Raw genomic sequence first — 17,526 nt, forward strand, 5'->3', positions numbered from 1 at the left:
GTAAATAAATTAATTGCATTGGTTATTCCTAAAACGTGGTGTGGCTGTTGGTCACTAATGAAAGGTTTGAGAAGCATGAATTTATGACCAACCATGATATACTGTACGTATAGAAGTAGTAAGAATGCAAAGACATACGCAAACTACATGGACAACAAGACACTGCTTGTATACCAGTACGTATAGATCACCACGCTGTGCCTCCTCAGTGCTCCGGTTGACGGAAACCTTGAGTATTATTCTGTCTATAATAAACATTTCTAACCTTAGCTTGACAGACAGACCTGGATACCAGGTACTATACAGGATTTTACACGTTATATATATAATATAATTCATATGGTATAATTCTGTGACAAACTTTGCTTGAAAAAAAAACTGAGATACCTTGTCTGCTCGATGTTTTGTAACACTGGTAATGCTACTTTTCAATTGGTAAGAAACCTTTTGAAGTACATCGAACCACCTGATAGAAGTAAATAGGTTCAAATTAATATCAACCATTTAGACCATTAAAAAACATTCAGAACTTGCAGGATCGCACATAGAAAAACACGCCGCAGGGGGAAAACCATATTAAACCAAGTTTAGTGCACTGTAACACCTGGTATGAGAACACTGCTTTTATAGCGAGGTGTACATCAGAAACTTTACCATATACAGCAACACATTTTCTGAAACCTGCTTAACATTAAAAAAAGTCATGAGTGCTGACCACGCACATTTTAAGTGAAACATCTTTCTTTGGTCATTGTTTTGTCACAGATATTGTATTTGCGAGGGTGATATTTTTAATTAAAATTCAGAACACAATGTCAGTGGCAAAACGCAAAGAAGTTTGACTTGGAACGTGCATCCTCGGTTTTAGCTATTTGCACTTATATAGTTATACGAACTGTGTGCGTGCGCGCCAGTCTGGCTGCCACTGCGCTTGTGCGCCAGAGCCTGGCCGCCACTGCGCCAGAGCCCGGCCGCCACTGCGCCAGAGCCCGGCCGCCACTGCGCATGCGCGGGGAGACCTGGCATAGGTATTTTGCGCATGCGCTAGCGCAACGGCGCGCCTCTATTAGTACCGTGCACAGAGATATCTTTATATAACTTTCTAACCATCTGCATCAGACATAAAAATCTTTAACTTACATTTAACACAACTGTGATAGATATAAACCACTATAAAGGTCCCCCCCACTTGTAGACTGAAATATACTACGTATAAAACACACACTGACGTCACTGTAAAGAGTTAATACAGAGATACAGTCTTGAAAATCACTAGCACTTTTGGCAAAACCTTCAAACTGGATAAAAGTTTAAATATGTGATGTGCATCAACAGATCAGGTTAACAAAACACAGAACCCCAGTAAGCTCTTTTTGGGAACCCCTGAGCCCCCACAAAATATATATATATGTATATGTGTCAAAATGGAGTGCTATTGAGCGTGGCATATGTATACAACAGACGACAGAGAAGCCCAATGCTACATCCAACATGACAGAAACACACAGTAAAATACTTATATATTCTCTTGAAGTAGGGTCATTTAGTTACAACGCTTTGGCCAAAGGGTTAAACTAAATGACCCTACTTCAAGAGAATATATAAGTATTTTACTGTGTGTTTCTCTCATGTTGGATGTAGCATTGGGCTTCTCTGTCGTCTGTTGTCATCAACAGATCAGGACATCATTTTGCCCAAGAATAATAATTTGTCTTAAAAAAAATATAAAGCAGTTAAAATGGAATGGCGATGTGTCAAGCATCAACCTCCTACTTCAAGGGGGATAATGTTTTAAGGAAGGGGTGCTCAAATCCAGTCCTCAAGACTCCCAATAGGTCAGGTTTTAAGGCTATCCCTGCTTCAGCACAGGTGGCTCAAATGTGCTGAAGCAGGGACTGATTGAGCCATCTGTGATGAAGCAGGGATATCCTTAAAACCTGACCTGTGGGGGCGGGGGTTGGGGTAGTCTCGAGGACTGGAGTTGAGCCCCTTTGTTTTAAGGCATAACTTAGGAGATCGGTCGTCACAGGTGTATTGTAATAAGACGCACGTTACCCTGACGTGTCCTGCTCTTGCTCTGCTTGCACCATATTCCTCAGACTTGCATCTGCCAGCGCCTGAGTGAAGTGCGTGTAAGGCGCCATGAAGCAGTAATGGTACAAGCCAGGCCGAAGGTTAGACGAGCCCAATCGCTGAGCTTTCCCTTGAGATTTGCTGGGGTTTGAAGACAGGCCCTCAAACTGGGATGCAAAGTTGGTTCCAAAAAGTGTCTTCAATAACTAATGAGAACATGCAAACAACAGTTAACTTGGACATGAAAACATTTCAATTTCAGTTTACCGCAAACATCCCGACTTGGGAAAAGTGACAATCAGGGCACATAAAATGTGCAGTGTTTGTGTTTGCCAATGTTCTCCAACTTACCTGCTGGACACAAACAGTGGCCATCACTGGCTCCCTGCTAAAGCAGGATTTTAGATATCCCAATATTTCTTCCACACACTATAAAAAGAAAGAAAAGAAAAAAACACAGGAATTTAGCAACCAGTGGGGGAAAAAATAAAATGCATAAAGCAGCAGAACATTTTTCTTTAACAGGTGGGAAGCAGGGGTCTCCTGGGCTGAACCGCGTTAATTTCAGCTCCGGGGACCCCCTGCTTTCCGAGATACAGTACTCGCCTCCGTAGGGGGGTGCCACTAGCAGCTCGGCAGGTTTAAAGCTCCTGAGTCACGTGGGCCAATAGAAAGCCACCACAGCTCCCTATTGGCCCGCATGACGAGGGAGCGCTAAAGCCGCCGGGTTTTTTTATTTGAGTTTTCTATGAAAAAAGGTGGGGAGGGGTACACAAAATAAAAGGGTAACATGTTTACACTTTGTTTACGCAATTTCTCAAACATCCAGGGGGAGCATGTTTTGAGCTGGGTGTTTAGATAACCTATTAATTTTCATCACCTTTCACTTTAAATTATTATTTTTCACTTTTTCTTTCATTTAGAGCTGTTAGCACCTTGTATCACTTTTCTCACAACACTTTGTTTACGAGCATTTGTTAACATACATGCAATACCTTTATATTAGCGTAAACTTAAAAAGCAGCACTTTAGTACAATACAAACAACGACAAGCTATACAATATCAAATTATAAAGGACAAATAGAGGGGTAAAGAAGGGTAAAGAAGGAAATGAAAAAACTTCATTGCATCTATAGTATTTTCCACGTTTTGGCAGCTATGCAATATATAATATACTCAGTCCTGTGGTGGAATAGGGAATACCTTTCCGGGTGTGCTGCAACGTTATGTTCAGATTCAAACCACAAGCCACCATTTTGATAGCCCTCATAGCCCAGCCAGAGCTGCTTCAGGCACCCACAACAGAGGTAAGTATCTTAGGAAGCAGGGGGTCCACAGAGCTGAAATTCACGCAGTTCAGCTCCACAGACCCCCTGCTTCAATCCTAGAACTATTAAACTAAATTAAAAATAGGGAAGCAGGATTGCTGCTTCAAGCTACTGTATTTACCAGAGGTTGAAAGTAAATACATCAAATTAATTACAATGACTAGAGAATAGCATTAATAAATGAACATCTTAGAACTCAGTCCTAACAAATTCAAGATCGAAATGACTGCCGCATAGATGCATTGTTCCACACACATTTATTACACTTATGAACAAGTTTGCACTTCAACAGATCCAGTTACACCTTGTTTACCAATATTTATTTAATCTCGGCTTTCTCCGTTCCAACAGAACGGTTAAAGACTGATGGGCCCTCGAAAGTCCCTGTAGCCATGTAACAGGTAAAATGATTGCGCTATAACAGCTTCCAGAGCATTGCATATTTTGATATTATAATAATGCACCTTTATAACCTTCACTGTTGGTTACACTTTGCATTTCCAATCACTGCATAACAAGAAAACAATATCTGCAGGAGATTCAATTTCTGCTTTGCAACAAATCTAAAATAAGATTAGCTTTCCTTCGAGACCCTTTTCTGGAGAATACCTAAAGAGTGAGCAATCTAGGTTGGTCCGTGCAAGAGATATAGCCTTTGATTTCTGTGAACAAACCCTTCTACCCCTTTCTATGATGACCTTTCTCCTTATTTCACCCTTGTGAATAAGGTCGCACTGTTTTCAATCACTGGAAATAATTACATCACATGAAGCAATACATATTTTTTTATAAAAATATATTTTGTATAAATAAATCTAGTTTAAATGTTATTTTTTAAATTACTTTGAGCTATGGTTTTGCTACATTTTTGGTGGTTTGAACATTTCCATATCCATTACTTGCACACTTATACGGTAGGTACAAAAATGCTATATATATATATATATATATATATATATATATATATATATATATATATATATATATATATATATATATATATATATATATATATATATATATATATATATATATATATATATATACACATACAATTATTAAGGTTATGGTGGGTAAAAAAAAGTGACAAAAACCCTCCACAGTAAAGCATAAAGCAACTGTAAATATTACTGTATGCTCATTTGCATGTCTTAGACAGGTCTACAACCCTGTCTTTCCCCATTATCGTCCAGCATACAGCGCTTCCACTGCAGCAAGGGATTCTGGGAAATTACATGCAAATGAGCACTCAGTGCCACCTTTTGTCTCAAGCTCGTATTACACAAGCAAATCCTCAAGCCAATGCAAATGAGCATACAGTAATATTTACAGTTGCTATATATCTATATAGATATATATATCTATATATATAGATATATATATCTATATATATATATATATAGATATATATATCTATAGATATATATATATATCTATAGATATATATATCTATATATATATATATATACATTCTTCGGTATTAGGTTACCTTTTTATTGGACTAACAATTTATGTCATAGGACAAGCTTTCGAGAGTTATCCTCTCTTCTTCAGGTCAAGCAATACTGATATATTTTTATTTTTTTACACTTCATGCTGGTCTTTCTAATATAATAAAAAATATTGTAAAAATTGGCAAAATAACATAGAAGGAAACCAAACTTGTTCAGAGTAACACTGTACGATTGAGCAAGCATGTGTAACCTTGCACAGAGTACGTATAGATTACAACATTTTAGGGGATGTTGGGGTTTATATACAGATAACAGCAAAGTCCCAAAACAAACAATGGGTGTAAGCAGAAACAAGATGGATATGCAAAAGTTGTATGTGTTTTTAGTGCTATTCCATAAGACAACCACTTAATAAATATGTCCCTTTACATCCCATGTGAAGGGGTATTACCATGGCAATGTCTAATGGAGTAGCACTTGTTGCTATTATTAGTAATATGGCCTTTAATGTTTTCATGGAAACCAAATGATTTAGATATTTGAAACAATATTTACCCAAGTTTTTGTGAGATCTTGTATCTTCACCTTTCCGAATCCCCCCCCCAATGTTCTTGTGAAACAGTAATCACGATGCTACATTACAACTGCACAGTATAGGAAAAGTATTTTGCAGGACTCGCTGCAAGTGAAAACATTGATCTGGCATTGCACAGAATGAACGCCTCTGTCTAAAGGACATCATTACATTTCCCTACTTGGGAAAGCCTCGTTGCCACTTTGCTGACATGTTCAGAGAACAGTATTTGGTTAGACTCACTTTGCCAATATCTTGAAGTGTAGCAAGTTCCAAAATCTGGGAGAGAACATCCAGGGCAGAGCGCAGGAAACATCCAAACTTCTCATTGTTATTCTGAAGGTCCAGGGTTACCTGTTTGAAGGAGGGAAAAAGTACTTAATCTGCAGGATTTAAATTAAAAATAACCACAATAATCTGAATGGCCACAAACGTCATGTTAGATTGTCAAGTAGGTTATACGCATTTTAATTAACCTGATTTCATAGGTTTGAAGAAGGGAGTCTCCGGAGCTGAACAGTGTTAATTCCGGTTCCGGGAACAACTGGATACTTCCCTTCGTATGGGGCGCCGGTAGCAGCTCCGCCGGTTTAAAGGTTTTGGTCACACGGCCCAATAGGAAGACGCAAGGGATGATGTTACGTTTCCTACTGGCCCGTGTGACGAGGGACATTTAAGCCACCATTATGTTAGCCACACACAGCCCTGCCAGAGCCGATACCGGCACTTAATACAGAGGTAAGTATATTGGGAAGCATGGGGTCCCTGGAGCTGAAATCAATGCGGTTCAGCTCCAGAAACCCCCTTGCTTCAAACCTATTTTTAAAAAAAATGTAAGCTAGCGCTGCTTTAAACATTGATTTATGATGCTTTGTAATGTAAACTTACACCGTTTTTTACAACTTCTAAATACTACAACAAATGACATGGAAATGGCACACTGCGCACGTGATAAACACTGGTAAATAAAAGATAGCTATTTAAAACACTGGGGACTAAAATATTGCACCTGAAGGGTTACTGCAATGATTTTATCCTGGAACATTGTGCATCTTTTGATCTCATATATGATTAATAAATGGTCTGAGGACCTTTTTCAAGCAAGTGTGCGATTATCTTCCTTTTTTCAGCTAAAATATCGTCCTCCAAGTTCCACATTTTCTTGCCATTATTCTTTCCCAATGCTTCAGTGCATCATTACAGGTTGCAAGAGTCTCCTAACTAGGTAGCTTACCTTATAGTTCGCGTGGGTAGCTTTTAATACATCATACAATTTAAGATAGGATGGCAGATGGTAGAAGCTGCCCAGGGAAGAGGATTTGCTTGTTGGAGTGGGACCTGAAGCATCTGTTTGTCGGGAAGCTTTAAAGGGGGAAAGAAAAAAGACAAAAAAGTTCAAAGGAATCATGTTGATAAACTATATGTAATAATAGGGAGTGGAGGGGGGAAAGGATGGTAAGCTCTAGCTACTGTCTGTGATACGGTGCCAGGGGTGAGAGGATCATTGAACGTGCAAAGTACCTGCCTAAACAGGTGAGAGAACCCCTTTTCAACAGGCACTCATATTGGGATTGATACAAGAAAGTTCATTAAGAATACCTTTATTAGTGTATATGGGTAAAATAAGTGAAGTACGTAAACACTCAACACAATTAAAATACGTATTAAACTAAATGTCTCTAAGTCCGAATCGTAGACTAATAGAGGTTGCTATTTGAAGGAATATGATGTATCTGGCACCATGTGCAATAAATAGTTTTAATATTGCATAGTAAATTAGATAGGGTGCCTCAGTGTGATGTGTGTATTTTTGTTGAAAGGGTCTGGTGTGTGTTACATGAGTGAAGGTGTCAATCACACCGCTTTCAAATCACATCTGATTAATATGTGGTTCAGTGGCAGTCTGTAAAGTGTAATATAGCTGGTACATTACTGGCCAGACCAACATTGTATATGCTGATTGTGGCCTAGTGGGAGTCGATTATTAGAGAGACCACCAAAGGGTTAGTATATATCCTTCAATGCAACGCTGAGTCAATTAAAATGTCAAAGAAAAAGGCTACTATGTAGCTAGGGGTGGTGAGGCTATATTGTGGGAACTGTTAATGTGTAACAATGTTATAGTTGGTTCCCCCTGGTCAGTAATTATTCCAAGGTTATTATAGCCTCACATGTGCTCAAACCAAATTAATATAGTAAATAGATAAATACATGATGAAATGAATCACTGCTCGTATCCCCTGTGAAGGTGGCAAGTGTGTATCTGAATAGGCTTGCTGGTATACAGATAGATAAGTATGGCCAATTATAAACGGTTTACTTCAGCTGCCTATAGGACAAAAAGCACTCTATCTCTGCAGACTTATGTGGATGGTTTCACATTTAGCTTATAGGGCGAGTACGCCCTGTCTGCTGGGTAGAGACAATAAGGTATGATAGAGATGGTGCCCTGCAGCCGCTCGGTAGAGTACCCTCTACAATACAGGGGTGCTGTTGGGGGCTACTATCTCGGAGCGTTTAATCTCTGCTCACGAGTGGCGACATCTGTTGAGTTTCCGCCCGGCATGGTGTATTAATGAACACCGCTATGAGTAAAGTTGCCGGGTGGAGCTCGGAGTGAAGCTGCGGCTATTGTCCGCGCTCTCTAGACAGACGTCGCCGCACCAGTGCACGTGCTGACGTCACAGAGGACCACCCACCGCCGGGCGGAAACTCAACAGATGTCGCCACTCGTGAGCAGAGATTAAACGCTCCGAGATAGTAGCCCCCAACAGCGCCCCTGTATTGTAGAGGGTACTCTACCGAGCGGCTGCAGGGCACCATCTCTATCATACCTTATTGTCTCTACCCAGCAGACAGGGCGTACTCGCCCTATAAGCTAAATGTGAAACCATCCACATAAGTCTGCAGAGATAGAGTGCTTTTTGTCCTATAGGCAGCTGAAGTAAACCGTTTATAATTGGCCATACTTATCTATCTGTATACCAGCAAGCCTATTCAGATACACACTTGCCACCTTCACAGGGGATACGAGCAGTGATTCATTTCATCATGTATTTATCTATTTACTATATTAATTTGGTTTGAGCACATGTGAGGCTATAATAACCTTGGAATAATTACTGACCAGGGGGAACCAACTATAACATTGTTACACATTAACAGTTCCCACAATATAGCCTCACCACCCCTAGCTACATAGTAGCCTTTTTCTTTGACATTTTAATTGACTCAGCGTTGCATTGAAGGATATATACTAACCCTTTGGTGGTCTCTCTAATAATCGACTCCCACTAGGCCACAATCAGCATATACAATGTTGGTCTGGCCAGTAATGTACCAGCTATATTACACTTTACAGACTGCCATTGAACCACATATTAATCAGATGTGATTTGAAAGCGGTGTGATTGACACCTTCACTCATGTAACACACACCAGACCCTTTCAACAAAAATACACACATCACACTGAGGCACCCTATCTAATTTACTATGCAATATTAAAACTATTTATTGCACATGGTGCCAGATACATCATATTCCTTCAAATAGCAACCTCTATTAGTCTACGATTCGGACTTAGAGACATTTAGTTTAATACGTATTTTAATTGTGTTGAGTGTTTACGTACTTCACTTATTTTACCCATATACACTAATAAAGGTATTCTTAATGAACTTTCTTGTATCAATCCCAATATGAGTGCTTGTTGAAAAGGGGTTCTCTCACCTGTTTAGGCAGGTACTTTGCACGTTCAATGATAAACTATATGGCTTTATACAACGATCTGAATTTGTTGTATGCTTTGAAAAGATAAGGAGTCTAGTGCTGTGTTGTGTTTAAAAGTATTAGCACATTACCTTGTTTATCATACAACAAGGCTCAGCTTGTAGCCACTTTTTGAAATACATTAAGGCATTCAGTAGCGGTCTTCTTTAAATAGCACAAATCTGCCGTTTAAATAGTATATTTTGTCCAAACAATTCCAAATTGCTATTTCATCTGAGGGCAAAAGCTTATAATACCAAGAAAAACACCGATATTAGTCTAACACCCCCACATTTGTTTTGGCCAAGATACGTTACAACACACACAATGCATAAGCAATGGTGAGATGTAACATAAGCACAGTATCAAATACTGTAATCCTCGCTGAACGTTGGAAGTTATTTATTTATAACGTGGCAACATATTCGGCAGCGCAGTACAAGTTATGTTATAAAGCGACACCATCAGTATCTCCGTTGGAAACCCAACAGCACAATTAGATTATTAAAGGGAAAAACCTATTTGGAGCTTATACAAAAACAAAAAAACGGAGGGTGAAAGCAAACGACACACTACTAATACTACAAAGGTAAGTGGGCCTACGGATACTGTACATTGGGATAACTGCAGACAAAAAGGCGTGAGACAGATTTCACCGTCACAAGGTCAGGTTAACATCTGTACTGGCTGTTTAACCTCACTGTGTTAGTAGCAGTGAACTTACAGTAAATGATCAAGACGACAACATGTCCACCACACAGTGTAGTACAGTGTTTTTCTACCATGGTTCCTAGGAACCCTTGGGTTCCCCAGGCATCCCTAAAGGGTTCCCTGTTATTTTCTGGTCATTTGAAAATTGTACCAAATACAGAAGAATTTACAATGCATCTGATCACAGAGTTGCTTGTTCCTCAGAATTTCACCTAGGGTTCCTTAACCAAAAAAAGGTTGGAAATCGCTGGTGTATTAACAGACTGCTGTCCGTGTCCTTTTTACCTGGAGTGGGTTCACCGGCTTTCTTAGGGCTTAACGGCACTGCCGTTTGCTCTACTGCTTCCCTTTCCTTCCCCTTCCGGCGGATCGGACTCAAAGAAGGTGGGTTAGTCAGAGAGGGCAACGTCGTCTGCAAAATTAACAAAAAAATACATATTTATGTAAACCATATCCTCCGTTTCTAAAAATAAAAAGATACTGAATAATAATAATTACAATTAAAAGCATCATATTCTATCCAATACACAAAGGAAAGCAGTGTGCCCATAACCCAGCTTCATGGGTTTTATTTAACCAAAGGTCAAAATGGGACAAAGAACACTAAAGTTCCCGACTTTAAATACGGCTTTGTTTAAAAGATGCAGTTCAAGCTGTCGTTTTTATTTATTTGTCTTTTTTTTAAATTCATTCAATATGTGCATCAATAGAATCTACACACTGACAAGTGATTAGCTAAGTTGCTGATCGATCCGTTCTCCTGTAATCGATCACTGAAATTCCACTGAAGGTTCACGAAATGGATCCTGGGTCCTCTTCTGCTGCACTGACAGCCAAAGTTCTGTGAGGAAGATCATGTGACCCAGGCAGGCACTAGATTCATTTGGTTCACTGCTAGAGAGGGCAGGGCTCAAAAAGGTGATGCTGTTGCAGAAGGGGAAGGGGGTGTGACTTTGTATATAGTTGCTATAGGAACAAAAATGCCTCTTACATTAGAATACATTAAAAATGTCTAAATTATTTTTATTTTTTTTAAATGCCACAAGTATTTTCTCATAGTACAGAACAGATTTATTTTAAAAAATAGACATGTAGGATATTTCTTGAACTGCAGCTTTAAGGACTGATAAATTATTTGCTATATATGCAATAGATCTCAGAGTTGTCATATACAAGATCAAATCTACAGAAGAGACTCAAGTCATTCATGGTGCATTATTATTTTAATGAATGATGAAAAAAGAGACCGTATAGAAACCCAAGTATTCCTAATGTCAAAAATCATTTTCAACACGTTTAGATCATCTATACCTGTATATGGCCCTATACCTAAAGACAAACCATTCTTAGCCAGTCCAAAATGTAACTATTTGCTATCCACATGAATAAAGGTCTAATGTTTGCAAACAGTTTAGGAGAAAAAGTAACTAGCCATTTGTATCAAAAGGACAATGGATTACCTTTATTACTGGACCTGGGGTGACATCATCAATCACATGGGCACATATGTTGATGGCCTTCAGTAAATGAATAAATAGTTGCTCCACCATGGAAACCATCACTCGGTCCCCCAAGGCTGGCCAAGGTTCCTCTTGTTTATTGGCTCCTTGGTTGGTTTCTTCCTCTGCGGTCCAAGGATTTTTCAGAGACTTTGAAGCAGTAGCTGTGATTAGATTTGGTTAATTGACGTTATTAGTACATCCAAGGCAATAACTCCCTTCTGTGAAATCCCAAAGTTTATACAGAATTGACCATAAGTTATGTTGGGTAAGTGTGACAAAACTCATCCACCGTACAACGCAGACAAAAAAAATAAATGTATACTGTATATAGATATAGACAAAAGCATTACATTAAAATTGTATACAACTATGCTTTATTTTACACAAGTGTTCTGCTCAGTCTGGAGACTAATAAGCATTTACTTCCCTCTTCCTTGCTGGAGGGGCTTGAAATATAAGGCGCGTTAATATTTGCCGTAATTAGAGGTTCAAACAGGTTTATTTCAGCTAACCTGCAAGCAAGTTTCCAGCAAGGACCAAAGCATCCTGATGTGCCGAGAGATCCAACGGTAACCACGCTGATGAGAGCAGAGACAGAAGCATATTGGCCATTCCCACAGTACAGCTCTTCCGGAACTCCTCTGTGGGGTTCTGCTGGGAAATGCTATAATAAAAGAAAAAAAGCTCTTAAATGTCTCAGTATTACTAAGAGTATTTGTGGGAACAGCGGAATTAAAATATATTTTAACTTCTAGACTCTAAAACCAATGGCTTCAATCTAAAATACTGGTTTTCCTGCTCCACATTTTAGAGAACGTGTGAGCTTAACATCCTGCCACCTCTTCACACCTCCACAATTCACCCGCCACCAACACCTGTGTACTTCGCTCCTCCTAGGTTAATCTTTTTACCGCTCCATTTAGTGACTTCTTACAGAGCCAGCCCCACTTATCCCTTCAGGATATATGTTTGGTAAATGAGAAAAATAGGGTGCTCAAACCCAGGACGACTCCATCCAATTCAATGATTGATAAACATTTTACCCTGGAGATACCAGTGGGAGTGGGTGGTAAATAAAGACTTGTAAGTCCTCAATGACAACTGTCAAACTTAACCATGAAAGTCTAAAAACCATAAAGAACCCACTCACGTCATCTCCAGGGGTGGTGAACAGGCGTGCCAGCCATGAGGGATCCGAAATCCAGATAGAGACAGAAGGAAAAAACGAATGGCGCACAGCCAGGGAGCCAGGTGTGGAGTAAAACTGCTTCTTTATTCGTGCATGCAGGGAGACAAGTAATCCCCTTGGTGGGACAAGGACAGGAACCTCCTACGCGTTTCGGACCTTGATAAAGGACCCCCAGGTCCAAAACGCGTAGGAGGTTCCTGTCCTTGTCCCACCAAGGGGATTACTTGTCTCCCTGCATGCACGAATAAAGCAGCAGTTTTACTCCACACCTGGCTCCCTGGCTGTGCGCCATTCGTTTTTTCCTTCTGTCTCTATCAGGATATATGTTTGGGCTGTTACAGTACACTTGAAGAAACTTGAGGTTTTGAAAGCTCTGTAAACTATAATTTCATCTATAAATGTTGGCTCGCTAAATGGTATCACAACCTAAATCGGTTCTGGAAATCTTAAACTGAAGAAAGTCCATGTTAAGAGCACAAAGTTATAACCAATGAGAAAAATATATTACGCTGAAAATGGAAAATATACATATATATTGTCCATTTTTGAGCCACAAAATGGTATCACAATAAAAAGATTCAATTTCTGCCTCTTAGGCTGAAATCAGGGACTCCAATTTAGTGAAACGCACAGAAAATCAATGAGAACACTTGTACTAATAGCATGTGACAAAAGATACTTAAAAAAAATAAACATGATATTCCAGATTATCTTTACCCCTGATAATTTGTTTAGGATTACCTGAAGGAGCGACCTCTGTTCTTGTAAACATGAATCCGTGAAGCTTGTACACTGGAAGATGTAACATACCCACAATGCCACCCTACACTCCAAGTACAAACTGGGTACGTTGTTGATAGGAGACACAGTGCTTCACAGCAACCAAACTGAAAAAGAACACAATACCCTATGTACATGAGAACTGCACACTACTTCTGGCAAACGGAGAGAAATCTGTTAAAAACTTCGAAAACATTAAACCAATATGAGAATAAGTGCTTAGAACATGCAACTACAAAAGAAAACTTCTATATGACTTAAGTTTAATTTAATGAACATTATACCGACATCTACATGTTGGCAAATATTTCAATAACTCAAATGTTTGAGTGTCTGATTCCTACCCAACAGAAAAAAAAATGTATTCTTGCCATGAATTTCACAGAGTTGGCTCTCCAGAGCAGAGCTTCTATTCTAACACTGATTAAACATCTATAGGGCGTTTAATCAGTACTGTACAATGTTTTATTTCAAAGCAGAAGTGCATCTTTCAACAGAGACTGGGATAAAAGGGAAAAAAGAACTTAATCATTAAAATGCTGAATTCTCTCTAGGGCTACAATATAACATTTACCGTATTTTGACAAACATTGGAATTCCTCTGCCCATTTGTATCAGGGTGAGAATGTATACTGCCCATATACCTATTCTCACTTCATATTGAGAACAAAAAAAGCAAAGATAGATAGATATGTCCCCTGATGCCTTTACACAATAATGCAGGATGAAGCAGTCTGGGCACTGGCTGTGCTCTTTTCTAATACACAATGCAGGAGAATGATAGCTGTATTGTTACTTTATTTCATGTGAGGGAAAAAAATGGGAAAGAAATGGCAGTGTGTGTCCTATGACTTTCATTGGGCAACGAATAGTTTATTTCAGGTATGACTCACTCAGACATTACATTTTCTATTAGGAATCATTGTAAATCATCATATTACAAAAAGTATACAATGTTGGATTTTTGGAACACTTGACATGCTGGAAACAAACCCTGCGAGATTTGATAACTTGTATACGATAACAACTTGTTCAGTAAATGGCATCATACTACCAATTGTTTCACTTTAGTTTTTGTTTATTGCTACACACACAAAACCGAGAAGATATTATTTTCTATGCAAGAGATTAGTGTTGGACCGTGTCCTACATTTTTTTTAAAACCAGCTAACAACGGGTACCCGGAGGATTTGGCTCCTTGTACCCGGCCGGGTACCCGGCTACCCGTTTTTTCACTTACCTGGGGGTGGAGGAAGCCCGCGGCGACATCTGAACAGGTAAGCAGAGGTGCGGGGGCGGTGGAGCAGAATCAGCAGTCAGTGTGGAGCCCGCGCGGGAGCTGCAGGACTCCTTACTGCACTGTGAGCTGGGACCATGTGACCGGAGCAGGAGAAGAAGCTTTCCTATTGGACAGCCGGTCCCAGCTCACAGTGCAGTATGGAGTCCTGCAGCTCCCGCGTGGGCTCCACATGACTGTGATGCCGCCCCACCGACCCCGCACCTCTGCTTACCTGTTCAGATGTCGCCGCGGGCTTCCAGCAGGTAAGTAAGAGATACTTTTCAACTACCCTGACATTACCCGGATACCCGGCGCCGGGTCCACTTTCCAGCTGCCGGGTCCAGGTAATTTCCGGGTAGCTGAAAAGCCGCCAGGTACCGGGTAGTACCCGGTACATCACTACAAGAGATACAAGGGTAAACATATACCCAAAATGTGATGTGATTAATTAATAAGCATACACACCACCGACCGTGTGTTTGAGATAGGAGTGCACCCAATAAAAGGATATTTTCCATCCCCACTCCCTTTTGATACACACAAAATCAGAAGAATCTAGAGAAAAGCTTCATTGTATCCCCAAAGAGCTTAAAGCAGCAAGATCTTTGCTGTTTTTTGAAATACATCAGTTGTGTAATATTAGATAATACTTGCTGCATTTTTAAAACATTTGGTTTTCCAAGTCTAATGTCTTTTTTGTAATGAGTTTTAATAATGTACTGACTATCCTTTGGCTACTTAGCACCTTTCTGAGCTCTGCCCTTTGGCAACAAAGTATAACACACAGATCTGTTGCAGTTTTTCCAGCAGCAGACGGTCTAATGCCGAGCTGAAAGCTGTAATAATAATGTGTTACACTTAGCAATATAATGTTACATTGCAGATGTAGCACTTCTCAGTGCAGCACAGTCAGAAGGCAGTTATTTCGAAAGCCTTAGGGGGAGTTTTCCATGATCGAGCGAACAAATTAATAGACAGCTTATGTAATTATTTCTCATTAAAGCTACTCACATGCTGCATATAGTAAAACAGAAAAAAAAGGTGTAGCCAGGACTGCTGATGCAAGAGGTATCCCGAAAGTTTTCATACGCCACTACCATCAATTAAAGCAGCATTTAAAGCTGCAGTTCAGTCAATATCCTGCATGTGTGTTTTTTTTAATAAATCAGTTCTGTAGTAAGAAATAATACTTTTAGCATTTTCTGTTTTTAAAAAAACAACTTTGAAAGACCAATTTTCTTGTATTCTATTTTAACAAGCATTTGCTAAGGCACTGCCCCTTCATGTCCTGTCACAAACCCAGGCACACCCCTTTGTCAGCACTGCCCTCCCTCTCTCTAAACGTGCACTAGCATCTGGTCACATGATCTTCCTCATACAGTAGTACATTCAAGGAAGCTGGAGAAAAGGGATCAGCCATGCATAGCAGCTCGGATAGGCGATTTCAAACTTATTACAGTGTTTATTCCATTCATTGCACGTGTATATAATGTAAAATTGTAATAATTCCATTTATAGCAAACGTGTATATGTGAATATTATTTAGATGTATATGTATGTTACTGAAATGTGGAGTGAGTGTGTAGGTAAATACACACAATACACTTCCACTGCATATATATATATATATATATATATATATATATATATATATATATATATATATATATATATATATATATATATATATATATAATATATTATATATGTATGTATATGTGAAGTTATGTGAGTAAAAAAGTCACAAAAACCCTCCATAGCAAGGCAAATAGCAAATGGAAATATTACTGTATGCTCATTTGTATGTATATATATATTTATATACACACACACTTCAAATACGGATAGTGATTCACGTAAATGATATATATATTCACTTTCTGGGAGTATAAGAGTGACTGTCCTGTTGTTCCTTTTTTTGTATCCATCATTGAATGGTATGCACCCTCTCTTTACGTTTATTTTATACTAGCTGAGAGACCCGGCGTTGCCCGGGATGTAATGTTCCCGCTCCTCTCTCTCTCCTCACCCCTCCCCCTCTCTCTGTTTGTCCCCCATTCACATCAATCCAGTTCCCCCCCTCCCTCCTTTACAGCTTCATGCAGTGTGTGTGCGTCAGTCAGTCAGTGTGTGTGCGCGCGCGTCAGTGAGTCTGACGCAGAAACACAAACACACACACAGACTGACTGACGCACACACACACAGTCAGTGTGTGCGTGTGTGTGTGTGCCTCAGTCAGTCAGTGTGTGCGTGCGGCAGTCAGTCATTCAGTCAGTGTGTGGGTGTGGGGGTGTGCGCGCGTCAGTAAGTGTGTGTGTCAGTCAGTGTGTGTCAGTCAGTGTGTGTGTGTGTGTGTGTGTGTGTCAGTGTGTGTGTGTGTGTGTCAGTGTGTGTGTGTGTGTGTCAGTGTGTGTGTGTGTGTGTCAGTGTGTGTGTGTGTGTGTGTGTGTGTGTGTGTGTGTGTGTGTGTGTCAGTGTATGTGTGTGTCAGTGTATGTGTGTGTCAGTGTATGTGTGTGTGTGTGTGTACCATTCATTGTGTGTGTGCGCGCGCGCGTCAGTCTGTGTGTGTGTGCGCGTGGGTGTGTGCGCGCGTGCGTCAGTCGGTGTGTGTGTGTGTCAGTCAGTGTGTGTGTGTGTCAGTGTGTGTGTGTGTGTGTGTCAGTGTGTGTGTGTGTGTGTTTGTTTGTGTCAGTGTGTGTGTGTGTGTTTGTTTGTGTCAGTGTGTGTGTGTGTGTGTGCAGCAGTCAGTGTGTGTGTGTGCAGCAGTCAGTGGGTGTGTGTGCAGCAGTCAGTGTGTGTGTGTGTGTGTGTGTGTGTGTGCGCGCGTCAGTCTGTGTATGTGTGCGTGTGGCTGTAAGGGGT

At 40.0% G+C, this 17,526-nt stretch overlaps 1 protein-coding gene across 4 annotated transcripts in view; it reads right to left on the bottom strand.

The window, feature by feature from the left end:
• The window catches only part of HTT (huntingtin), a 197,298-nt gene that overhangs the window by 78,845 nt on the left and 100,927 nt on the right, over positions 1-17,526 (bottom strand). For all 4 annotated transcript variants that reach the window (XM_075570290.1, XM_075570271.1, XM_075570281.1 and 1 more), the window contains 9 exons: positions 13,344-13,489; positions 11,926-12,077; positions 11,372-11,574; positions 10,197-10,323; positions 6,665-6,792; positions 5,674-5,784; positions 2,425-2,502; positions 2,056-2,279; positions 388-466 (listed from right to left, as the gene is read on the bottom strand). In XM_075570290.1, coding sequence (XP_075426405.1) covers positions 388-466; positions 2,056-2,279; positions 2,425-2,502; positions 5,674-5,784; positions 6,665-6,792; positions 10,197-10,323; positions 11,372-11,574; positions 11,926-12,077; positions 13,344-13,489 — 1,248 coding nt within the window. The remainder of the gene's footprint in view (positions 1-387; positions 467-2,055; positions 2,280-2,424; positions 2,503-5,673; positions 5,785-6,664; positions 6,793-10,196; positions 10,324-11,371; positions 11,575-11,925; positions 12,078-13,343; positions 13,490-17,526) is intronic.

This window comes from Ascaphus truei, chromosome 1, assembly GCF_040206685.1.
Source record: "Ascaphus truei isolate aAscTru1 chromosome 1, aAscTru1.hap1, whole genome shotgun sequence".
Lineage (NCBI taxonomy): Eukaryota > Metazoa > Chordata > Amphibia > Anura > Ascaphidae > Ascaphus > Ascaphus truei.